This window comes from Ptychodera flava, chromosome 6 (genome assembly GCF_041260155.1).
Source record: "Ptychodera flava strain L36383 chromosome 6, AS_Pfla_20210202, whole genome shotgun sequence".
NCBI classification, from domain to species: domain Eukaryota; kingdom Metazoa; phylum Hemichordata; class Enteropneusta; family Ptychoderidae; genus Ptychodera; species Ptychodera flava.
The window spans coordinates 6,889,088-6,916,082 of NC_091933.1; the positions used below are offsets into that span (position 1 = coordinate 6,889,088).

The 26,995-nt window shown below is 38.2% G+C and overlaps 1 protein-coding gene across 1 annotated transcript in view; it reads right to left on the reverse strand.

Moving 5' to 3' along the window:
- The window catches only part of LOC139134743 (prestin-like), a 61,027-nt gene that overhangs the window by 18,369 nt on the left and 15,663 nt on the right, over positions 1–26,995 (reverse strand). The window contains exons 2-4 of the mRNA XM_070701763.1: positions 5,596–6,045; positions 1,932–2,042; positions 1,023–1,222 (exon numbers count right to left, since the gene is read on the reverse strand). Coding sequence (XP_070557864.1) covers positions 1,023–1,222; positions 1,932–2,042; positions 5,596–6,045 — 761 coding nt within the window. The remainder of the gene's footprint in view (positions 1–1,022; positions 1,223–1,931; positions 2,043–5,595; positions 6,046–26,995) is intronic.

Consider the following 26,995-nt stretch of genomic DNA (forward strand, 5'->3'; position numbering starts at 1 on the left):
ACAGTTCATATCGAAAGGTCTTGTCAATGACTCATTAGAATCATTTATGCTCTTGAAATTGTTATGAGGACTCAGTTTTCTTCCACTTTTTAATTTTCAACATTGGCCAATTCCGAAATTAGCTCAGTGACTTTAAAAGGGACACGTGGTTCTGCCTGACACGTCAGATACATAGATACCAGATTTGGGCTGGTAAATGATAAAAGTATGTTTTCATGCATAAAACTGGCATATTTTTTTTATCCAGTTTAATTAAGCCGTTTTATCTCAAGTCACACTGTGCCCTCTTCGACTTTATCCACTGCATGCAATGCGCGCTATTCGGAGTGTATGTGTTGTATATAAACAACAGTCAAATGGTATTTACTGATATAATCGTAGACTATTAAATGCACACATACCATGACATAATATATATATATATATATATATATATAAATGATAGCGATCTCGCTTACGTTATCAGGTATGCAAAGGTTACTACCGATGAAAGCGCAGTATCTTATCCAATACGCCTCTCTTAAAGAACTCATATTCTCTACATTTTCAGATAATTATCAGTAGCATTATTACTATTATTATCTCATGTTTGGATATTTTGTTTATACGTTTATGTCGCTGAATTTCTGGTATTGGACCATATAACAACACAAATATCTTAAATCTCGTAATTGTTCGATCAAAATTTTCCGGCAAGAAATCCTTACCTATTTATGGGAATTTTATGAAATCGGGAACGGCGAAAAAGCTCGTGGTTTAACGAAGTCAAAGTTCACTCAAAGTTCACTCTCGTATGACCTTAAAAAAGCTTTGGTAAAAGAATATGTCTCAACATAAGAAAATGCGGCATTTACATGTGACAAAAGGCAGCCTTGAATGCAAGGCAAAGGACTGGTATACAGGCCTTCAACCCCTTGACCTTCATGATGTTGCCCGATCTGTGGCAAAGTCGAACCTGTAAATAGGGATGTATAATTAAAGCCTAATAGGGATGATTACATGTAATTAAAGCTGGCACATACCTGGATTAATCCAACCAGAAATGCCAACGACACTGCTGCCAGTACCAACTCTCCCTCTCTGCCCGAAGTTCCGGGAATGGCGGTGGTGTTCCCCGACGTTCCATTCATGATGTCAGACGGATTCAAATCACTGGATGCTTGTTGTGGTACAGCTCTCTCTATCGCTGAACTCACCATCATGCTTATTACAGCAAATGTTCCTAACATGAGAAACATGTGAGACAGTCATCATCATGAATTTCTGAGTGAATATGAAGTATGAAAAGATTTAAGCAGTAACGGAAATATAGATATCGTTTTAAAAAAGTGTATGTAGACATTAATCTCAGTAGGATGATAATACAGTAGAAGTCGTTAATCTATGAATTCATTTTTATGTAGCTTCTGCCGTCATGTTACATTTCAGGGAAATTTATTTTGTATACAGCATTACCGCATTGCAAATGGTGGTTCAGCTCAGTGCTTTAAACTGTAAAATATTGGTAGGGAGTTGCTTGAGTGGTGGATTCAGGGCAATATATACAACTTAAGTCTACGTGACAGCTTTTTGATGAGTGATCTGTCTGGCTTAAAACCAGTAAAACTGACGATGTGTTCATGGGCTTTAATCCGACATTGAGAGATTCTGTCCACGTTTCCTGCAAAACCACCCTTTTCAATAGCTAAAAGAGAGCCTTCATAATGAGAACACCTGTAAAAAATTACTTCAAAGAATTGCCTGAATGAAATTTTTCACAAACTCCTCTTTACCTGAGAGATCCATTTTATGACATAGTACATTTTTGAGAAATTGATATTGTTGAGCGGATTAAACTTTGACAAAGTCACATTTTCTCGGAAGATGCAGTTTATGACAAATTGCCGGACAGAAGGGATAGAAAGTCATACATTCCTTTACCGTATACTCACCTACGGCAATTTCTCTTGCGGAGCCTGTCAATGCATAGACGATAGGTGCAAAGAAGGATAGGTATAGACCATAGACTGGAGGCACAGATGCCAGTAATGCATATGCCATGCCTGAAGAACAAGGAAGAAAAAATAGTATTTTATTATTGAACGTTAATAGCTGAACACAGGTGTTTGTATACTGAAAGATCCGTCGCTCGAGGGCGCTCTCTACGCTCCCCTCGACCGACTGATCTTTCATTAAGGTGTTTGCTAATCGCAAAGTAACTGATACAAATATTCGGTAATGATATTAATGTTGGTTCCCTGAAGATATTATGTCGTCAATCAGTATCTTGTATTATCAGGTTGTCATTTTGTTCTTATTGTTATCTAGGTATACTGTAACTGTGTAATTGTACAGCAACTTCATATTAATGTACATGCACGCTCAGAGTTCAAGTTTATAAAAGTCACTTGAAGAAGTCAAATATGCGTGACAGTTTCACGTCACTTGACTTCAGCTCCGAAAACGCCCATCTTCGCAAATTGTAAATCGTGATTTATTGTTCTTGATTCTTGATCAAAATTGTAACTGTAGGATACAAATTTTGTGAAATGTTACATCATTTAACGAAGTTTTGACTCACTGCATCAACATTTTGGACTGTCACTCTATATACACTCATGCCCGTATCGCTCCATCCTGCCCTTCACGGTAAAAAAATCATCCGCGATATCTCATCGTAAATGTCGAGATACGCACGTTGAACGTCGTTGAACGTTGCTTTTACTTGTGGTGTCTGTGAGACGTAGAGGTAGCAACGACGTACAGTTTATGAACGAAGCCTGTTTACATAAATATTACCATCTTTATGAGAAAGTCCTAAAATTTCTGGCATTTCTGATTATTGGTACCATTCTTGTCATGGGTGTATGATTAATAGTTATTACGCAATATCAGTTTCTCGTATCGTATCAGTATTTGCGTCATTTGTGCTGCCTCAAGCTAGGTACGAAGTCGATTGTCTGACCCCAGGTGTCTGACGCTGCCTAAATTACAGATGACATATAGACGAATTCTTTATCAATGCATTCTATGTCATGCAGATACTAAGGAAGTAGATCATCGTGCCCTGACGAAGCAAAAATTACAAAGTTTCTCACGCTATTACGACACAGGAAACAGATGATATTGGTTGATTCACTTGATAACTTCTATTTGTATTGAACGATTTAAGAGCTCGCACGTTATTAAACTTGTACTCGCGAAGCTAACCCATAACATCAAAACTGTCGCCTCGCCCTTTTTGGGAGTTTGAAAGTTGAAAGATCATTGTGATACAAATGATTGAAAGCAATTCGTCACTGATTAAGATTTCAAATCTTATCAAAGAACTCCTTTGATCTATCGACATTGTACGAGATGGTATCGCAGTGAAAAAGAATATCTAGCGTAGTTTACAAACTGATATATAAATACTAGTATATGCGTTGGGTGATCGTACTTTATGTTAACTGATAACAAAAGTGTGTAGCCAAATATAGAAGGGTTACCGTTACGTATACAGGGTTCAGTGAAGAAGACGAACCTCTAGTAGCAAATTAAGTACAGGGCTCGAAATTAACTTTTTTCCCTGGTAGTCCGATTGGGCTACAATTTTCTGAAGTTGGTAGCCCAGTGACAAGATCTGGTAGCCCATGCATGAATGAAGAGGTTTTTGTAAAATTTAAGGATATTTTTTGTTGTCTAGAAAATAAAATATATATTTTTCATGATTCTATCTATGATGTGAATTGTCTACTCATTTGACATCAATTCCTGCAGATCATAGCCTTAGGAGAACGGTATAGCATATGTAGTGGACAACGGTGACGCCTCAAAGTTTGACGCCCTATTCACACATACGCAGAGCTGATATGCAAATTTTGCTGTTCACCACGACAACTTTTCACTCAGCACGTGTAAACATAACATGGCTAAAATAGGTTGCCTATGAATTTCAGGATGACAACTTGGTACAGTCGTGCTCCTAATACTTTCGTGGCATAGTACGCCATCATGGGATGATCTCGTACACTTCGGAAAGCGTAATTTGTGGATGGCCCGACAGCTTTTTCTTCGCGGTTTGAATAATTTTATGTTTAATTGTGATTGATACATTGTGATTAAAAAAGTATGAAAATGAATTTTCGTTGGCCATCATTTCCTAAGCCTGTCATCTAAGTACGTCAGTTCAGATAATGATATTTTATTGAAAGTTTGTCGCAACAAATTCGACTGCACTGTCGCCTTTTAATTTGCACAACAAAGTCATAGTCTGGTCTTTTTGTGTCCAGCTGGTTGGCTGTATGAGTGTCGGTCATCTCAAAGCGATCAACATCATGCCGCTCACTAATTTCATGTCCCTGGCTTTGGTAGTCCGTGTGGGCTACCATTTTATGGGTTTTGGTAGCCCCAGGGAAAAGTTGGTAGTCTGTGGACGCGGGACTACCGCTAATTTCGAGCCCTGTAGTAGCAAGTACAAGTTTTATGATCCCGAGTTATAACATTTCCAACACATTTTATGCTTTTTCTGTCATTAAATTGTTGTACGACCAGTACTAGTGGCTGTAGCTTTTAAGAATTTCCACTTTAACTCCCCAAAGCATGTGTAGACACAGTATTGCGCTTGTAAACTCAGCCTGTATACGTGTGTAGATTTCATTGTCATTGTTGACAAGTGAATTCTAGTCCGGACTAGAATTCCAAAATTGCATTATGAAATGTACAGACACTGTGTTGACCGAATTAGTAATTGGTATTTCAACATGCTTTTGGGGGAAGAGCACGAATTGGCAATTGACATGCATGACAAAAATAACAAAAAATCATCAGAAGTTATTGCTGTTGGACAGTCCTTTACATGTAATATCTAGAATCTTATGACCTGTCTTCATTTCAAACAAGCTGATCCTGACCATTTTCCACGTTCAAGTCCCCGCCAAAGAAATGGGAAAGAAACACTGACCATGGACTGTTATGTATGGAAATTTTGGAGAAAAGGCTAGCCGTTTGATGGTCCACAAGGGTAGCTATCATTCCGTTTGTTTTCTTGATGGATTTCCAACTTTTTTCAATAATATCGTGAAAAAAACTTCATGTACAGAAAGCTGAAGGTGCTCTGTGATCATTCTGTACATCACGGTCACTCCTTTTGTGGAGTGACTGTGTCTACATGCAACAGAACACTATAGATTGTAATGTGTTAGTTTAGTGTGTTGCCGTCGTTTAAAACGTCCGAAACAACAGCTCATTAGACTGGCAGTTAATTGAACTTGACACATCTTGTACGACAAGCAGAAGTCCATACAATCTAGGGCCTTCAAGTAGCCCTGTAGATCTAGTGCATGCTTGATACGAAGCATTATGCTAATTAATTCACATACGCAAATTTTGCAAATCAAGAGACGATGAATATTTATTGATAGTGAACAACGCTACAAGTATATTGTTGTGGAGGAGAGCTAGTAACTCTGCATGGCGGTGTGTTCATAGGACCTATAATGATATGTTTGATATGCAATGAAGATCAATATTACAGCAATGCATTTCAGGAAAAAACAAATGTTCGTGTTTTCGACAAAAAATACCCCGATAAAGGTGGAAAACTACCTTATACGAGAAGATATTGTCATGACTCACCCTGTGGTATATTCATGGCACATACAGTTATGCCTGAGATGATATCACCCGGCAGCTGCTTCCTTACACCATAGTTTGGCAGCCACTTTATGATTGGAAGAGTCGATGTCACGCAACCGGTACAGCACTGTCCACTGCACTGACACTTTTTGAACTTCCTCACGAATCTCTGAATGTATGAAATGTGTTCACTGGGAGATTCCTTATAAACCGACTGGAAAGACTGCTGAGTATAGATGGGTCTCTCTATCCTGAAACTCTTCAGTGGGGCTCCATCTTGACTGCTGTCGCCAGAAAGTGGGTTGGCGTCCCTTATCTCCTTGGATGCGACCAGTGCATCCTTTTCTTCTCCCGACTTTAACATGGTGCCTGTCTGACTTCCTTTATGTTCTTGGAGAGGATCTAAACTACCATAGACGGATATATCTTCAAAGGCACTGTTCATCTTACCTGTATCGTCGACCAGATGTAGAGCTGAATTAGGCATCATGCATTGGTAACGAAAACGTGAATACAACAATCTTTGGTTAGCAAAACCAGTGGTCTGACTCGGTCGAGGACTATTTTTCCCAGACATCTGACTTTGCTAGCAAGTGAGTCAAATGAAAAATTGAACACATATTGACTGAAATATCATAAAACAAAAGTATGGTATGACCGAACTTGACCGCATACACATGTCATGGAGTGAGGTCACTTAATTGTATACAAAAAACACCTATGTTTTGCTTACATCCGAGACTCTTTCTAGTTAAGACACATACCCGAATTCCTTGACTTAAATGGATTTTGGATGGCAAATCACAGATCCCGCCATTGCTTTCTTTGTGTATTGGTCATTCAATACACAAGAATTTTGCTATCTATATGTCTATGTCTGCGTGAATAAAATTTTCACTTTCAGTAAAAGTGCCACCTTGGAAAACGATAACCAGAATACTCCCGGCATCATTTTGCACCATACAGGATTTCCTCTTCGATGTAACTTTTTCTTTGCGGAATCAGAATGGTCACATTGTGTGCTGTATAGTACTTTAGCAGCTTGAGTTGCAATCAACAGCAAATGCAATGTGGTTTCTTAACAATAGAGAGAGATACATCATCAAGTGATGTAATTTCATTCAGTCGATACTTTTAGAATGTAAGACATTTTTTAATTTTTACGTCAATACATGATGGAATTTCATTTAATTCTACGATACTGTATCTTTCAAGCTTAACTGTATAGCGACCTCGGGATTTTCGTCTCCATGAATAATAAAACTGCTGCTGTAATATGGCTTCTTGGATATCCTGATGAGAGCCCTGACTGTGACATATTACAACAATATCTGGACAAATTTGCTCAATGGTGTAACAACTGGAAGCTGTCACCTAATATCAGTAAATGCAAATTTATCAGTTTTACACTTAAGAAAAGAATCATTTCCTCTCTTGATTATTCCATCAATGGTACTCCTCTTCAACGGTCTCTGTTGTCAAGGATTTGGGCATTTTCCTTTCTTTCAATTTTAATTATGCCTTCCACATCAAGAGCCTTCAAATCTCTTGGTTTTATTAAGCGTTGTGTTAAGTCAGCCTTCAGCCGAAAATAAATGAACAGTGTGAAGTTCAAGAACCTCGTCCCTGAGTGCTTACTTCCAAGTACTCACTGTCTCATTGCCCCTGCTGCAAAAGTACCGACACCCGACATCCAAGACCAGCCCCTCTTAACTGACATAATGCCCCTTCCCGTCCTCTAGAAGGAAAGATATGACTGACATCATATCATTGAGATCATCATATGCTAAATAAGTTTACAGCCACACGCAAGTTTCACCATGCAAGTGAAATAATGGCTGGTAACGTATGTACTCCATGGAATCAACAGAAGGTTGGTTTGAAGAAATGTGATATTTACAATGTGATGTTCAAACGGCAAAAATAGGAAAATGACTTGGTTAATATTATAAAAACGGATGAGAATGAATACAGAATATACTTTCACTCACATTCTGAACCTTCGTATCAGCCGATGAGGCCGCTGTTTACGCATCTGTAAGTAAGTGTTGGCCATGGCATTGCCAAGAGGAAAACAGGCCACCCTTTACCGCTGTGTGGGATGGAGCGATGCCATGAAACAAATTTTGAGGATACTGTGCCTAAAATACTGTTCATGGTACCGGGTGCTCAGTGCAATTAGGGAAACTTGCCAAGAGATTGCACATATCCGATATAGAAATCGTGTGATGTGTGTGCCCTGACATTGGTTAGACTATGAAAACCCTGGATTGAAGAAGGATGGTTTTTCTTTATACTTGCTATCAAATATTTGAGCGGTATTTGCAGAATAAAGTGAAAGTAGCAGCTCTCTTTGGAAAAAAAATCAACGAGTAACCCGAGAGAAAAAAATTCAAACAAAAGATGCCTTATTAAAAAAGTTATATGTCATAAAGCAAGATTTGAAAAACAACAAACGGGTTATAACTGCACGAATACTTCACAGTATGAAGGTCCACACGCCGTACAACCAGAGGTTAAAAAAGAAATTTGTTAAACTTTCCTGTCCTGAAAATGTTCCATCTGTTCTGATGTAACATCAGTGTTCTAAATCAGGCCAGGTACGCGGGTACAAAGATTCCGTCAATCCACTTCAACTTTGACCACTAGATGAACCGCAAGATGTTCATACATTTTCCCCTAGAGCATACATGTATATAGCAGCAACATGTTTGTCAACCAATCACAGTAGTGGCTGCATGCTTATCACTTTGAAGACCATAAATACTGAATTGTTTTATTGCTATACAAAAGACAGCATTGGTTAGTCGACCGCCTGAGTACAAGTAGGACATGCAAGCGAACCAATCAGCATATGGTTACTTTCATGCACAGTGGAAATTTGTTATATCTACAATTTCCTTTGTTCAACTCCAAAGGGGAGACAGCTAAATTATGGTACAAAGGTGCTGGTGTCCCTGGACCAGTTTTGCCATTTGTTGTTCTATCTGATAGCATTGTCACATTTTTCAGTATCTCGAAAAATACTGGAAGAACAATCGATTAGATACACCTCCAGCACCGCTTTGAAAGATAGAAGAGATAAAAGAATTTCTGATATCTACTCAAAACATAATATGTTGATCAGCGGATATCTATGCTGAAAAGAACTGTGTGTAAAAATACAGCGCCAGGTTGCATAGGCATCGATCATATTATATGTCAACTTCCATTTGAGTTTGATGATTGGTTTTAAGGAACTAACGCATGATCAGTAACTACATTGTCGTTGTGCTACCAGGTAAATAAAAACCACTCTCACACAAAAACAATTCACTGACATCATTTTCTGTTCTTGTAAGAGATATCAGAGAGGCCATTGTCAAAGTGGTGTGACCAATCAACCCAGCGAAAGCTGGCAATGTTCAACTGTACGTCAGCATTACATGTTCTACTTGAGTCACTGAGCAATAGCGCCGACCATGAATGCAAAGCGATACACTTTTTACAAGATTATATATTATTGCCTGAATACGTCGGTATATGTGCCCGAGAGCAGGTGACAATTTGCCCGACGGCAGGAGGGCAAATTTTCTCCTGCACATAAACCCATGTATTAAGACAATGAATTTTTATTACATGCCTCTTCACAGTTAATGCTATATGATATTTAGTTACATGCAGGGCATTTTCAAACAATTTACCATTGTCGACCAGCATCAAACAGATTTTAACGAAAGTCAAAACAGCAGTGCGCACATGGATATTTTACATCTAGCGTTGAGCGTCTACTATGACGTCGACAACGTCGAAGGGCTTCACTGGACCGGGTAACCATGGAAACCGGCCAGTACATCGTTCACCTGCCTGCTATCATCCCGGATGTTCCTATACAAATCAACGCAGTGATTTGCAATCACATCGATGCATGTAATAAATGTCCTTAGCGTAAGGCATTTTATATATGAAGGGCTCACTTGCTTACACCATAGGCAGTATAGTTCCCCATCTACTGTCCTAGCAGAGATTCAGACAAATTGTTGGTGCCAAATCGGGGGCGGGGGGTCTCTGATCTGAAGTAGAGAGTGATGGACACTTATTAGTGTTGCAAAATGAGCCCAAATGGGTCTAAATGAGGGCCTAAATGGAGGCCTCTCATGAAAGTTTGTTTTGCGCCGTATTCATCAAGGTAAGCCAATACTGAATTGGTCATAGCCAGACATAGGTGAGAACAGTCTGCGGAGATTACTGTCATTTACATGTAAATTGCACAAGGTGTATAACCATTTGCATTTTTCTGATGCGTCTGTACATTTCCAGAGTAAATGGTATGTTAGTCGATTATCTTGAGCTGTAGACTGGTGGATGACTGTTCCATTTTCAGCACAAACTGACCTGACAGCAAGGGTGACATTTCTTGCAGTTATAGGAACTACAAATGGAAGTGTAAATCTCACACGTCAGAATTACATGTAAGGGAATGCATTGTAATGACGCCAGGAAAAGTGTGCACAACTTTTTGATCACTTCTAATAACAGGAAGGTCCATAGCTTACATAAAAGTAACATTATATAACTGATATCTTATTTTGAAAGAGAACAATAATGAACATCAGATGCAATCTCGGATAAAATGGGTCCGTACAGCCTGGAAAAGACAACACAATGTTGAACAAACAAGATTGGCAAAGTATAATTTCATTAGATTCCAAGGGATGACAGTGTCAACACAATTGAAAGGGCGTGGATGTTAAACTTTTTTGTCGAATTCCACACTTTGACCCTTGAGTTTTCACGTTTTTAATGTCAAACAAATAACAAGAAATTCCCTCAGCACCGCACCACTGGGGCAGACTGGAGAGTGTTGTCTTCAGTTAACTAGGTTTGTGGGGCATATAACTGGATCACAGGCGCGAGGCGTTCATTTGCCTGTCTTTTTCAATTTGTAGATTCTATTGAGATATGTCAAGCCCTGAACAATTTAGTTTCCGGAACGGTCACGTTCTCATCCATGTTGCCACAGAACTTCGATTTGACACATTTCGTGATCTGCAAATAAAGGTTATCGGAGTTCCAAGCATACTTGCATCCACTTGGCAAGGCCCTCTCTGCATGCTCTCAGAGTTCACTGATACACAAAGGGAAGGAACGCGGTCGTTTAAATGATAGACAACCAAAAATGTATTACAAGCAGGGCGCATGTCAACGATCTTTCTGTTTAACACTAGGCTATCCAGACATCTCTATTGCATACGATCGCAGAATAAAGGTAGCCTCGCAGTGACGTCAGTGATTGAAGCAAGAACTGATAATAATTCAGTAAACGCTAACAGTTCGCTTGGTTTAAGTGTCCTTTCTGTGACCAAATCGAGAATTGCCGTCTGAGAATTAGATCAGCTGTGCGTTTCAGTTTGTTTTGACGCTCGTTGATTTCTAAGTCTCAACCTAGCCAGGGTGTTTTGAGACTCTGGAGACTGTGATAGACTACTCGATTTGAGATTACTACAATGAATAGACCCTGTAGATCGGACGAAGAACACGGCGAAAGCTATCCTGACCAAGCCTGTGAATGTGTTCAGTGCAAATAGCCTTGGATCGCTGTTTAGGACTAAACAGCGTTCCTGGACTCCTCGACACCCACCGTCATACAGACCGTGCAACACCGTCATCATGTTACCGTACGAATAAAACTCAGATTCAGACAAATCTATAATTGAGAAAACAAAATTCCACACGATATCGTTGGGACGGAATTGGGACGAAGTCCTTTATCAAACCTGTTCAGCCATCACGTGAAAACAGGTTTGATGAAGGACTTCGTCCAAATTCCGTCCCAACAATATCGATTTGTCTAAATCCGATTCTTATTTCAAACTTAAAATGTTAGGGCAAATTTGAATGGCTGCATTGAGAACTGTTTTATCATAGTTTAGCTGACATATACTAGTATTTCTCGGGTATCTCATAACTTTCTCAGTTTGTCAAAAATTCTCTATAATCTCTCTAAATTAACACGACTTTACAACTCCCCTTCGAGAATTTTTCTGTGCGAAGGATGTACTTGGTCCTGTCTTGTTTTAAACTTTTCAGGTAACGTGCTTTTCAATTGATTAATTTAAGGTAGTATGCGCCTCGAAAGTGAAAGACTTAAACTTTTGCACAAACTCTCCTGAATGAAACTTTCTCTTACCAAATCAACAATTAAAATCGGGGACCACCGTGCAAAGTTTGGAACTAGCGAAACAAATTACCCAACATTTTGCGATATTTGAAATTTAAAATGGCCGCCATCCCTGTGTAACTCTATGAGAGAAAAATAAAATTTTGAATTTTCGAAAAACTAAGTCGGTGAAACTTTTTCTTTCTCCAAGAGGTTTAAAATGAGCCCCCATATAAGTGGTACATCAGAAAAGAATTGTAGTAATTGGAGAGTCCGACCATCTGTCCCCAAGGCGCGTTCTACCAAACATATAAGACATATCATGTTTTACATCGGTGTCAACACAGGAAAAATCCGAAACTGTCTTTTCAACAGTTACAATAACAAGCTCCGATAATCATTTGCATCATCTGTCCTTCTAGTCGATTTTTGAGGTCATTCAGGTCCAGTGATGTTAATACGATTGTTATGAAGTTCCAATTCCTTATGAGATTTATACATTATCATCGCTTTTGGATGTGTCCTTTCGAAATACACAATTTATGAAAAGACTTCTACAATGTAGAAACCGCTGAAAAATCATCATCAATCGCAAACTTGCTTGGTTGTCGTCTTAGGTTAAAGCTATGCTAATTTCAGAACATAAAGATGTCTTTCAATCTTAACCATATTTGTAGCAGCAACCGGCGTGCTGCAGTTCGACATTGTGGTCGAAAGAATAAGGCAATCAAGCCGCGTTTTCGGGAGCTTGCCCCTTACTGTTACCTCTTCATATGAGTTTGCATAATAGGCGTCATCGCCGTCACATCGCTTTTCGCTACCCCAGCCTCTATAGACTATAATGTCGTCTATAACACATGTACGTTTTGGTGATGCTGTCAAAGACGGATCTGTCAAAGTCTTCATCGTAGTTCGAGTCATCGCACATTATGCAGATGATCTCCATCGCAGATATGTGTGGTATGTATGCAAATGCGATTTTCAGACTCTAAGGACTGGACACAAATTACAGGGGGGGTGGACCGGTGTTTTCTGGGGGTGGGTCGCCATTTTTCGCGCAAGCATTTTTGAAGGGTCATAAAATTTTTGTGCAAGCCTATGGGGGAGGGTCACCTTTTTTCATGCATCAAAGCTGAAATTGCATGTGCACGTTATGGAATACTGAAAAAAGAAAAATACCTCCTGGCACTTTCATTTTCTGCCATTACCATTTTCGGCGCGCCCTTCGGGCGCAAATTTCAGGTATAATAAACAATGTATTGATGATCCAAGCAGCCACATTGATTTAAGTTGTCATGATTTCTACTTATTCAACACTATTGTGCATAACTGTCCCCTATAATTACCTTTCAATAACAACTTGGGAGATCACTTATTTGACATCATTGACAATACATTGGGTATAGGTCGTGTCAAACGTTCATGTCGCTGTATGTACATTTTTAATTTTTGAGGACATTGACAGAATACAAACTGTTCAGAATAGTGCATAGTGTCATCAATAACAACTGGAAGCTTCAGGTCGAACAACTTTTGAATAACAATTTAGGATCAGATAACCTATGAGTTATTTAAGCAATAACCCCCGCCGCAGGAGGGTATACACGAGATTTTGGTACAATGCGCGACATATAGCACGAGCCGATAGGCGAGTGCTATATGGAGCGAATTGTACCAAAATCGAGTGTATACCCGACTGCGAAGGGGGTTATTGCTATTATATTATATCAACTTGTGTGTCTTTGTCGTCTTGGTCCGGCATTTTCGTCAGTTTCAGCCCAAAATGCAGAAAACGGACGTCTGAGAGATCGAACGTCGGAAAATCATCGCCCGAGACCGAGCATTTTTATAAGTTTGGATTACGTTGACAACACACGAACGCAATATCCTACGATAACATACGCATTACGTTCATCAAAATTTCATTAATATTTACATGCAACACGAACTGCTTCAGACACAGAAATGGGTCAAGAGTTCAAAGCAAAAGAAAAAGTAACAATTTTTTCGTAAATTTACATAAAAACAATAGCGCTGACTTTTTTTGGCGTAGTACACTAAAAATAGATTTGTCTCATTCACTGTCAGTCCGGTGTGCTCCAACCGTCGTAACATTCAGACAGAGGAGGTGGTGCAGTGTGGGGTTACAGGTTCTATTTTTGATGGATATTTTGGATGGATAATTTGTGCCAGAAAACGTGCAGTTTTGAAATAATCCAGACATGGATTACGGCGACTGTATGAACAGTTGTAATATGCGAGCAGAGTGTGTTGCCCGATTCAGCGAGAGCTGGACGCTGACACAGCGATTTTCGTCGCAGTTTCCAGGAATGATCGCATTGTTATTTTGAACTTCTTCAAGTTCTTGGGCTACAACTACATCGTACGAACACCCTGGTCTGTTACAGCCCAAACTTTAGGAAGGAATATCTGACGTACTGTTACTGTGAGGAAGTTTCAATTTTTTTGTGTATGAACGAATAGTAGCTTCGTTTTAAAGAGCGGTATGTCGCGTCTCGACTCCTGCTGAATCGATCAAGCAAACTACACAGTGCGCTGTTACCCTATACAATTTTGTACATTATTATACCAAAATATATGTGTTGCTTCAGAGATTTCTTTCATCATAGACCAAGAGGTGAGTTACAGACCCATACTTTATCTCTGTATCGAAATTCGAACTCGGTCTTTGAAACAAAGCGGACTGTTTCGGATTAAGTTCAGAGCCACATCGTTCAAATGCACCGACCGGGCAATTTTCAAAAATGCTGGTTCAGGGGCCCGTTTTACCACTGCTATCAGTGCTAAAACAATATTTTAGCATCGCTCTCGTCCAATCAGAATGGCGCATGGTAGCATGATATAATATAATTGTAGTTTCCTCATAGCTTACAATGTATAGTGAATCAACATTTTGGTGAAATTCCAAAATCAAATTTCTTGCACAACCATTGACTTGAAACCACTCTAGTCTAATCATGAATATTAATACTAATAATTAGGTATACATAAATGCACAGGTTTACCAAGTTTTGTATTGGAAAAAAATTATTCATAGTTTCATCATAGACTGCCATGTATAGTGAATGGACATTTCAGTGAAATTCCAAAATCAAATTTCTTGCGCACCCATTGACTTGAAACTACTCTAGTCTAATCATGAACATTAATACCAATAATCAAGTGTACATAAATGCACAGATTTTCCTATTTTTGTATTGGAAAAAAATTATTCATAGTTTCATCATAGACTGCCATGTATAGTAAATCGACATTTAAGTGATATGCCAAAATCAAATTTCTTACACAACCATTGACTTGAAACCACTCTAGTCTAATCATGAACATTAGTACCAATAATTGAGTGTACATAAATGCACAGATTTACCTATTTTTGTATTGGAAAAAAATTATTCATAGGGTTTCACCATAGACTGCCATGTATAGTGAATCAACATTTCGGTGAAATTCCAAAATCAAATTTCTTGCACACACATGGACTTGTAACCACTCTAGTCTAATCAAGAAAATAAATATCAATAATCAAGCATACATAAATACACAGATTTGCCAAGTTTTGTATTTAAAAAAAATTATTCATAGTTTCTTCATAGACTACAATGTATAATGGATCCACATTTCATGCAAAATTCCAAAAACAAAGTTATTGTACACAGATGCACGTGTTACCACCCTCTTCTAATCAAGCACAATTATGTCAATTATTCAGGGTCATATATACACAAATAGTGCATATTTTTAATTCTGAAAATTTTTTTTACAGTTTTGTCATAGACTCCATGTATAGTGGATCAACATTTTATGCGAAATTCCAAAAACAAAGTTATTGTACACAGATGCACATTTTACCACCCTCTTCTAATCAAGCACAATTATGTCAATTATTTAGGGTCCATATATGCACAAATAGTGAAAATTTTTAATTCTGAAAATTTTTGACAGTTTTGTCATAGACTCCCATGTATAGTTTTGTCATAGACTCCCATGTATAGTGGATCAACATTTTGACAGAAATTCCAAAATCAAATATCTTGTTCACATGTGCACTTGTAAACAACCCATGCTAATCAAGTATATCTATATCAGTTATTAAACATCTGTATATGAACAGATATAGCTAGTTTTATACTGGAAAATACACGTTCGTAGTTTTCTTATAGTCGACTACATGTATAGTGAATCAACATTATCGATAAAATCTAAAAATTACATTTTTTGTACAGGCATGCACTTTTTACCTGCCACTTCAAGCAAAGTACATTTACATGAATAACACACATATGATTTGATATTTTTTGGACAACGCGTTATATCGGCCACATTTTGCCTTCCTTTCGGGAGGGCGACTTAAAAAAGTATAGCAAGTCAGAAGGGGTCTTTAACACATTGCGGGTTTTTTTAGGGGGTATTGAGTAACAGGGGAGGGTCACTTATTTTCATGCACGGATAAGGGGGAGGGTCACTAATTTTTGTGCATGAACTTTTGAAGGGTCACTATTTTTTACGCAGCGGTTTTTCGAAAAACACCGGCCCACCCCCCCCTGTAATTTATGTCCAGTCCCTAATGTAGTTGATATCGAAGTTGGCGTAAGTTTTAAAATCGGGTTTGCATAGCCTCGTAGATGTGATGAAACACCCGATATCGATACTTTCTCGGTGATTCTATGCACATCATCGACTATCAAAGCGAGGGTGTGTCCAAATAATTTGATTCGGTCTCCCCTGCAGAGGTGACGAAACTGCCGACAAGCTTAGTCGTATCTGATATATATCACGGCGGAAAACAAAGAAATTTAGGAGTCGAAATTATCAAAGTTGGACGGAGTCTTACGGGAAATGAGCTTTTTTAGCTTTATCTCAAGGAAGATTGATTCTCTTGATAACATTTTCAAAGGAAAACAAAGAAAATTAGTGTGTAAGTAGTTAGAGTTATTTGGGACTTCGACTTTGAATATGTTTTATTTTATTGACTTCATATAGCCAGATATTGCCAGTGTGTATATTTGCTTTCAAATGTAAAACATATGCATTGTAAAAGTAAAATTTTACGGCATCGAAAATCATGTTTGAAAAATTCGCAATTTTGTCAATTTTTTGCACTTTTTGACTATATGTTTTGGTCAGGTCATCACAACGGGTATACTAGCGTAACAACGTTGTATTCTCGAACACTCGATATTTTCGAGAAATCTTCGGTTAAAATAGTGATATTTTCAATTCGTAGGGCTGTTAATTTTGCCATTTCGTTGCTTGTTTCGTGATATTTTCTGTATAAATTTTGCCACCTCCAAGTAAATACAGACACCCGTTCATTGCTCTGAAGCCTTCTTTTTGTCTGAATGATGAATTTTCGTCAGTTTACTTTCGGTCGTGTTTTTCTACTTTTCTCGACATCAGTTTATTAAAATGAAGATTTTTACAGCTATGTTTTACAGCTTTAATAATTTCAACATATTTTTTCGAGATTTTGTCGTTGTAGTCAGCTTCAGGGATTTTGGATTTGCGTTTTCTCTCGGAATTCTTCATGTTCACTTCTCAAATTGTACCTCCGCATTGGTTCAAGTTAATTAATCACGTGACTGGTATATTCATGGTCACTATAAGGTCATGTCGACTGTACGTAATTTTGAGCGATAACTTTCCGTCAATGTTTACGGTGTCGAAAATTTCATATGATTCGGGAATCTGATAACAATGTTCACTTTATCTTTTGGCATTGATAACGCGTCCGAGAATAAAGCGAATATGGAATCACTTAAATCTAGCAGATTTCTTCAAAGCCAGAAAGCTTTATAAGCTGAGGCGAGCTAATAGCGTGCACCTATCCACCTTTCCCGCCATCCATGGACATGCTCACAGGGAAATGCTATCACGACATAGAATAACTTTGTGTTCTTTTCGCTGTATTTTAAAACCAGATTTCTCTCCTGCAATTATAATTTAGGCGTATTCATTGATCCTTTTTACTCATTTACTAGTTTTCTTAGTTTTTGACTTTGTTAATTAAATCCACAAATGATATACGTTGCGCGTATCACGACATGATCTATTTCTTGAACCAAGAAACCAAATAACGATTTATCCCATGGAAAGGCGTCTTCACAACCCGTTCCCTTTGACTATAACATTAAAAAAATCTCGACACTAGGAATTATACAATTCTAGATATATTTCTCATTCTACATCTCTTGAAATATGATGCTGTGTTGCGGTATTTTATTTTTTACTCCCGCATTTATTTATTCATGATGTTTTTAGCTTACAAGATTTAACTGCTGATGTGAACACAACAAAGAGCATGAATGTTTATGGGCAGCATTAATTCATATCTGATGTTAAGACACGATCGGATAAGTTACGATTACTATTCAGAACTGTCGATTGTGTATATATTTAACCCTACTCGTGTTAACATTTTCTACCAGCGTAGCGTTTTTTCATTATTATGCATTTCATCTTTTGAAGCAAATGGGGAAAAAAATATTGAAACGCTGAGCGGCTTTTGTAGATCGACTCGCATGGGGATGGGAAACAAAAGCGCATCATTTTTGGCCTAATTATAAAATTTCAAGCCATAACTTCATCGGGTAATTCAAATAACTTACATTGCAACCCTTCCTTTGTAGTCACGGCGGCTCTTTTGCCAAGTAACCATCACACCCTGATTCCAACGTCGTACAATGATCGAGTGAGGAGCAATGCATGCCATCTGCTTGTCGTCAGCTCATATATATAGGCCGGCCACTGCTACAGCGCCCTCTTGCGTCAAAACATTAGGCTTGCGCGCATGAGAGAGAGAGAGAGAGAGAGAGAGAGAGAGAGAGAGAGAGAGAGAGAGAGAGAGAGAGAGAGAGAGAGAGAGAGAGAGAGAGAGAGAGAGAGAGAGAGAGAGAGAGAGAGTCTTTCCACCATGGGGAAAAGGAGAAGAGTAACCTTGGAAATGATGTTCATTTTTTCTTCGCTTTTCGTCACAGATGGTCCTAATAAAATGTGTATTTGCGACCGATGTCATCCCTCTCTTCGTTTCAATCTTAATTGCTCCCATTGATCTCAAGTTCACAAGAAGGTGCAGTTCATTGTGTAATGATCTGCCGACTCAATATAATATAATAATCATTATCGAAAGAGTTGTGTCGATCATTTCGTTGTCAACCACGCGGGAAAGTTGTATACGTTGTCGGAATTCTTTTAAAAATTACTTACAAATAATTATCTAAGCAATGGTTCTACTCCGGAATGAAAAGGAAAAAGGACGCGATGTGTTCTACAGACTCAGTACGCCCAAGATATCACATGATGACGGTACAAACCCGTGTAAAAGTGCGCGTGGAAGTACTTGTATTTCTATGCTCATTTGCGCCTGTAACCTCCATAAATGTAATAATCTCCATAAATGTAATATCAACCATAATTGTAACAAAAATCAACCAGAAATGTAATATCACCCATAAATGTAAAAAAAATCACCCATAAATGTAATAAAAACACAAACCACAATTGTAATAAATGGTAACCAGAAATACGGCTAGTTTTCAATCGGGTTCGAACCCACCACATACGGCATCAGTCGCCTAGCGGAGAGACCACAGAGAGAACCGCTCGGCTAAATCTCCACTCCCAAGAAAAGAGTGGTTCAATAGCCGGCTAAGTTGTTACATTTTCTGACTGAGACCGCTCCACCCTTTGTAGAGTTCGTGAAGCACTCACACACGCATGCTTACTATCACACATCGCACATACAAACTTTATCGAAGCGAAGAAACGAATTCATCGCTTTAACTGGTACCTCGCCGTTTTCTGATAGTGTTCTCAAAGTATAAATGTAATAAAAAAATCACCCATAAATGTAATACCTGTCAACCATAAATGTAATAAATCTATTTTGTCGTTGCAATTGAGGAATTAGCCCTTAAATATTGATCTATGTAATAAGGAAAGCAACTCCACACATTATTCATATCTTAATTGTTTGCGTTTAGTGTGTTTTGTATATTTGAAAGTGTATTTTACGTTTCCCTGTTTTGTGTACAGAACTGATTGGCCATGGCGAGACACAGCTGTAATCTGAACGTCAGTGCAGTCTCTACCCCAGAGTGGAGGAGACTTTATAACACTACGATCCTTTAACGCCGTTTTTTTAAGATTGCCGTACTTTCTTAGTCAGTCGCCTCAAATTCGTCTCTAGTGGATAAATTGTGTGAAATAATCGATAGATTGTCTGTATTCCTATGTTGTCCCACTTGAAGTTTGTTCCTTCACTGGGGATGCTAGGATGTCTAATTTTGTTCTACTGTGTTCAAGGTAGTGTTCGTATTGTTTTTACTAGATTGAAATATAGATATATGTTCTCGTCAACATGTTTTGTGTCGTAAGTTTTTGTTATAAGGTTTTATATTTCTCTGTTATTTGGTCTGAGTCATCTGTCATAAATTTTGTGTGGTATCACTGGTTGACGAGTTATTTTGACGCTTCGTTATTATGTAATTATCAGTGTCTAGAACTGCTGTTCAACTTCCATTATCTAACGGTTTGATCAGTACCTCGCCGTTTTCTGATAGTGTTCTCAAAGTATTCTATTCTGTGTTTCGGAAAGGAAACCTAGTTTCAGGAATGCAATAACATTACACTAGTCTTATTAAGGTTATTATTTACTCAGGGCATTGATAAACAAATGATCACATATGCAAGTTCAAGTTTATTACATTTATGGTTGAGTTTTATTACATTTATGGTTAATTTGTTTATTACATTTGTGGTTGCGGGTTGTTACATTGATGGTTGACTGTTTTATTACATTTGTGGTTGATTTTATAACAATTATGGTTGATATTACATTTGTGGAGATTATTACATTTATGGAGGTTACAGCGCACGTGGATTTGTTTGTACGGTGGTTAATTCGAATTCAGGCTTTTAACGTATTGATGTTGGGCTTGTCTTTGAGCCTCATAAATATATCAACATCACCCGAGATGAAACTACGCCGATCACGATGTGAAAAGATATGACCTTTAAGATAAAATTCCCTGTTACGGTGGACACTATATTGCGGAAATACGGTGGTTTGCGTTGAACCTATGGCAACACGGGAATGTGACGTAGTATCTAGATTGAAGAGTTGCAAACCCTGTCAGGTGTCAGTCGATCACAAAGAAATAGACTCGGTGAAAGTTGAAACACAATCTGGAAGGTCAGACAGTCAAAACAACACAACCAGATCAGCACAAACAACGCTTGCAAAGTATGCGTTCTGGAGAGTTAGCGGGATGTGGGGTGTTGCTTTTGACTGCGCGTGTAAATATTTGTCGGAAATCCTTTTCACGACCTGGACGGAAAGATATCTGGTTAAAATATTTCATGTCGAAATGATCCGGTAAGAGAGACTTATCATTACCTTTCGAGCACAAGGTGGTTATTGTGTGCAGGCGACAGATCATGTCTCTCTCTGCCATGAAAGTCATTGGTTTCTATCGTGTAAAGTATCAACGAATATCCTGATTTATTTTTAATTAGTCTCTGAAAAAAAAATCATTCTCACTGCACACCATCACATCTTCATGATGTTATGTTGAACACCGATATTTGCTAAGCGTGCCAGTAAACGTAAAAATCCAAATGTCATACAAGGGAGGAAACATCATAAGTTTCATAAAACGATTGAAAGTGTGCGAAAATGTGGTGACTAACCAGTAGACTTGTGTATAAGTTAGTCGATAAAACTATTTTGTGAACGCGATGTGACAGAGTTATTGCGATGAAATAGAGTTATCGAAAGACTCATAACTGAATCTGACATTGCAAAGAGCGCGTTTCATATAACACGCAACACTAATATAGAAATAAGGGACGACGCGCTGACCATTAAGATTTATTTATGGGCAAAGTTAAGATGAAAGCATTAACGGGCGAGGCTTCCCGAGCCCGTTAATTTTGGCTTTCCTCTCGCCTGGGCCCATAAATACTAGTAAACGATGGTCAGCGCGGAGTCTGTTATTTCCATTATATTATCAACGAACCCCTAAAAAACCGTCAAAATTTACGAAAATTTCCCATGCGAACGACAACGGGGCCCCAGAACATGTCAATGAGTAGTGCGCGCTGTAAAATTTTGCAAATGTGGATATTTTTTAGAAAAAAGTGTCTAAGTTGAAACTTGGCCCACAAGTGTTCCATTTATTTTGTGATTGATTATGATCTTTGTACAAATCACAATTTTCGTTTAAGCTGTCAAGTTACCATGTTTACGATATTATTCATATTCACGAGGATGTAACCAAACCATTACTACCATTACTGTGTATTTGTGGGCAGTCACGTGGTGCAGCTCGATCAATTAAAATGCGATGGACAGTGCATGGTAATATTATATTACCATGCCCTGCTCGTCGCATTTTGATTGGTCGAGCTAAACCACGTGACTGCCCACAAATACAGTATTTTTTTTACATGCCCGTGAATATAAATAATATCGTAAAAATACTAACTTTACAGCTAAAACAAAAATTGTGATTTGTAAAAATGATCATAATCAAACACAAAATAAAATGGAGCATTTGTGGACCAAGTTTAGACACTTTTTCAAAAAAATCTCCGGATTTTGCAAAATATTCGCAGCGCACTACACACTGACAAGTTCTAGGGCACAGAAAGCTGTTTCCTGGAGTGTTGTGCGTGTTTATTAGAATGCGAACAACAGAGGTATAAAAATGCTGGGCTAATATGTACAGCACCCCGCTGGAACAATTCCGTGAGTGATATTTTGCAAACCGTTGTGACTTACCACTTTCACATTACCCTATCCATATTTTATGAAAAATTACCGGTGAATATAATATCCAAGGACATAAAATGGAGGTGAGACTTGAAACTTGTAATTTGATTTTTATCCAGATGTTTTGTACCGTGAGTGTGCTCAAAAAATGACTTGCACATGTTGACTATTAGGGGTCTGGTCGTCCCCAGCTCGTCTCGGGCTATTATGTTTGCCAAAATACGTACGTAAGATATACTATCTCTGTATCTGTGTCTGATAACTTATCTCTGTCTGTCTGTCTGTCTGTCTGTCTGTCTGTCTCTCTCAAATTGTCCTCTTCAATAAATAAGATATATCCAACCTAATAGCCTAAATCTATCGATGACTATGACAAGCGTAATTTTCGCCAATGTGAAACGGAAATCAATTCCTCCTAACCTCCTCGTGCTGATAACGGCCAGCATGCATAACCAAGGATGTCCTACGAGTTCGTTGTTCGCAAGAATTAAGTCTAGTGGTCTCAGTCACGAAGCCAGTTTCTGACAAACCCGACATAGCGCAGTATTTTCGCTACATTTTTTTCAGATAGAAAATATTAGACGGTTAATTTTTTTCCTGCTCGAGTCAAAATATCTCTCTCTGCACTCTACCTCAAAGTACACCCGCCCTTATTGGTGAAAGTCCTAGACGATTTGAAATCTCTAGCCTTATGTTATCTTTAACAAATTGATTTAAACACACGCACCTGCTATATATCAGTTATGATCCTTGATTTACAGGCGCCCCTTTGATAAATCAGTCTATGTTACATGCAAAGAACATTAATATTTTAAATTAATGATTCTACGTATCGATCTCAGCCAGGGTGTTATTTCAGGTTAACATTATTTTAATAAAACCCTGCCAACGCTCGCGGACCGTTACTTGCATCTCCCTATGAGCCAGCAGCATTTTCCCTACATTTTGTTCAGATGAAAAATGTATCTTTCAGGCCTGATTTTCTAGTAACTTACTAGAGCTGCCAAGTATACGGGGGTTAAGGCCTCAACGGTATAAAGATGGCGAGGGCCGCGGTCGGGGGAGGGAGGAGAGGGTCGAATTTGTGCGTATAATGTCATCAACCTTTAAAACACTTACAGAGAGACAGTAGAGTTGTCCGTCTAATATGTTTAAAGAAACCGATGTTTTTGGTAATTGTTAAACAAGAGATTGAAAAGCAATAAAACAGCACTAATTTTCACCAGTAAAATTTAAAAACAACATTCAGTCAAATATTATGACGATTGATTATACGAACAGCAAAACCTCATGCAAAAAATATCATTTCAATGTGCTGATTTAAATACCTATAGCTGGTAGGTGCTTCGCTCAGACACTGCTGAACATATATAGTCATTCAAAATGGAAAAATATACGTATTACTTTCTCAAAATCCGATGAAAGAGAAGAAAATTTTATGTACTTCCATTTAACGACGGTACTTGGCGCATCCGAACTTCATAAGGTGGTCGTTGACCATTCGCCATCTTTCAAAAGTTCGGGATCTCGATGTTGTGACCTTTGACCCAGGGATGGCCCTGTATCATCGGACTGAGACATCATTTAAAGAAAAATATGTCCAAAAAGTGGTGTCACCATGTTATCGGTATCATGGTGTACCTTCTTGGCATGGACACATAAAAGTCTTTTATAAAGGAAGACTTTACAACTGTGCGATGATAGAAGTAGCGACGATTCGGTCTTAATGAATCGCCTATATGTTTAATGGCTGAAATTCGTCATAAAATAATATGCACGAATGGTGCGGGAATATTGCTTTTCTCGTCATATTTCTTGTCTATTCCCTGTCTCCTACAACATATGCAATCTTTCAGGAAAATATTTTTTACTTTCCCAAAGTCACAAACGTGAACATGTAATTCGGTCACGCAAAATACATCGGCGATATTGGTGCTTAGAAAGGACTGTATTGATAACAGAATATGTGATACGGTTAGAACGGTTCACTGAACTCACACGTAATGCCATTATCGACAACAGAAGCTTCCCGCGTTTGTTGAGCCAACACGCGCGCCGTGTATGCTTACTCCTTGATATATTGATCGAAGTTGTTATCAATTTCTAAACTATTCAATAATATTTCTCGTAAATCACAGTCGGCGAAAATGCTGTTACAACTGTTCGATTCCGCCGGCTGCCCTGGTTGCCAACGAAAACACTTACTCATCACACATAAATCATGACAAAAAGTCATTGTCAATGACAGTCCCTGTCCTTGAGGGCCTAAGGTTGCTATCGGCTGTAACTCATTGTTTCTGGAATTATTCAAAAACAGCCAATCAGTTACTAAATAGCCCACGTTTCAGACTCATTTAGTCGCAGTAAATGCTGACAATCCACCAATTAGATATACCCTTCCGAGGCACTGCACATTGCTCGAAAAAGCACAACAAAATGGCTGATATCACAAATAACGGTTATGGGGGCTTGAGGAATCGCGATTGAAATCTTTTAGTTTTTCAGATCCCCTCAGTACCCTTAAAACTTTTCAAGTCCCCGGGCCCGTCTACATTTTCAAGCCCCCCCCCCCCATTATCATATAGCCGCATAAAATTTATTAGGGATGCATGCAAAGAAAAAATAAACATATCTTGGGCAGCTCTACTTGCAGATGTCCGACACCACCTGTTATATTAGCAGTTTGTAGGGCCATATTCCTATAAGGCAAGTCATCAATGGACTATTTAGATTAATCGTTCAAAGCCGACTTGAGTTATTTCAACTCTGACCAGGTCAATGGCACCTGCTGAAGAGCACACAAAATGACAATCATGAGAGAGTATGCAAATTGTGAATTCCTGGCTAGATTTTGCCAAATTGCGAAAAACTGCACATATTTTCAAAAGTACAAGACGTATATAACTTAGACGCTTAAAGTTTTACAAAATTGACAATACTAGAATATTAAAATATTACGTCAAATAAACGTTTTAATACCTGAAATTTTCGGACCTGGAGTAATGATGAAAAATTTGTTAAATTTAATATAGTTCCATTTATTCACACATTTTTTCATTTAAATTGAAGTCTTTACTGTTCAAAGCTTTAACTTTGTGTTATTTTAAGATGAGAATGTGAAAATTTAGAAAATCAATAATGGTGATCCCTTCCTTTTTCTCTATAATATTTAATTATTTCATATGCCAGAATTTTCAAAAATCCCTTATAGCTTTGAAGTTTTCTGCTCTTCCATGTATTGCTGGTTGGCCTGATCTTGTGTACAAGTATGTTTCACTGTCATGCGCGTCACATGATGCATGACCCGAACTCTTCTTCAGCTACTTCATTGTCAGAGCTATGCAGTGACAGTGACACTGCCCATAGGCAGTAGCAGGGCAGTAACTTTGATAATTTTGACAATGGATTTGTTCAGTTTATAGAACTGCGTTCTTGTTCTACTCCCAATAGCATGCTGAACTGCCCTAGTATTCAGATTGCAAATACAGCATATGTGTACCATGTATTTTGTATAATTGACAAATGAATTTCAGCCTGGACTCTAATTCGATTATCACCCAATATTCATAAATACGCTACAGGGCCTGGCGTTGTCGTCAAACTAAATGTATCTTTGAGCATGCTGTAGGGAGACAGCAAGAAACTATATTTGATATATTGCATTGAAATATTGAAAATATTATCAACAGTTGCAGCTTCTGCCCCGTTACTAGGCTCATTTGTTGGGGTTTTTTTTCAAAAATTCATACCTTTTTAGATTTGTTCGAGATAAAAGTAATGAAATGTGACAAAATGTGACAAAATGGTCGTGTTTCATTATAACTTACACTAGAACAATTTGGTAAAATTAAATTGTTTTTCAATTTTCATTAAATTACCAACCAAACCATGGAATCGTAAAAAGTAATAGGAAACCCAAAATTTTAAGGTCCCCCTATAGGCAGAGCAAAACTTTCAAGTCCCCCCTCTACTACTCCCCAAATTATAGTTTTCGAATCCTTCTGAATTCCTCCAGCCCCCAATAGTTTTTTTTTCTGAACGCAGCCTAAGACCAAAATTCAAACAACCTATATGTATGATGATGGTTATTCCCTTTCACAAACTTTGAAAGAATTCGGCCTCGGAATATATGAGTACATGCTTCGGAGATGAAAAACTGAAATGAGACCGTCCATCGATATCTGGCAGCCATACTTGATCGTATTGCAATACAAATAGTTGTGCATATAAATGATGTGAAGTTTCCTTGAGCCCAGGGCCGTCTTCGTTAAAGCTCTAGACAAAAGAAAATTGCAACAAAATTGCCTCCCGGCGGCTATATTGGATTGTATCATAAGACAAATCAAATTGTCATGTATTACACGGGGTTATATATGTGTAGGGAAACCACAAAACAAATTTTTTGAAAAAATAGCCAAAAGATACAGCTGTTTCCCTACACATTCTGCATTGAATCCCTAAACTGTAAT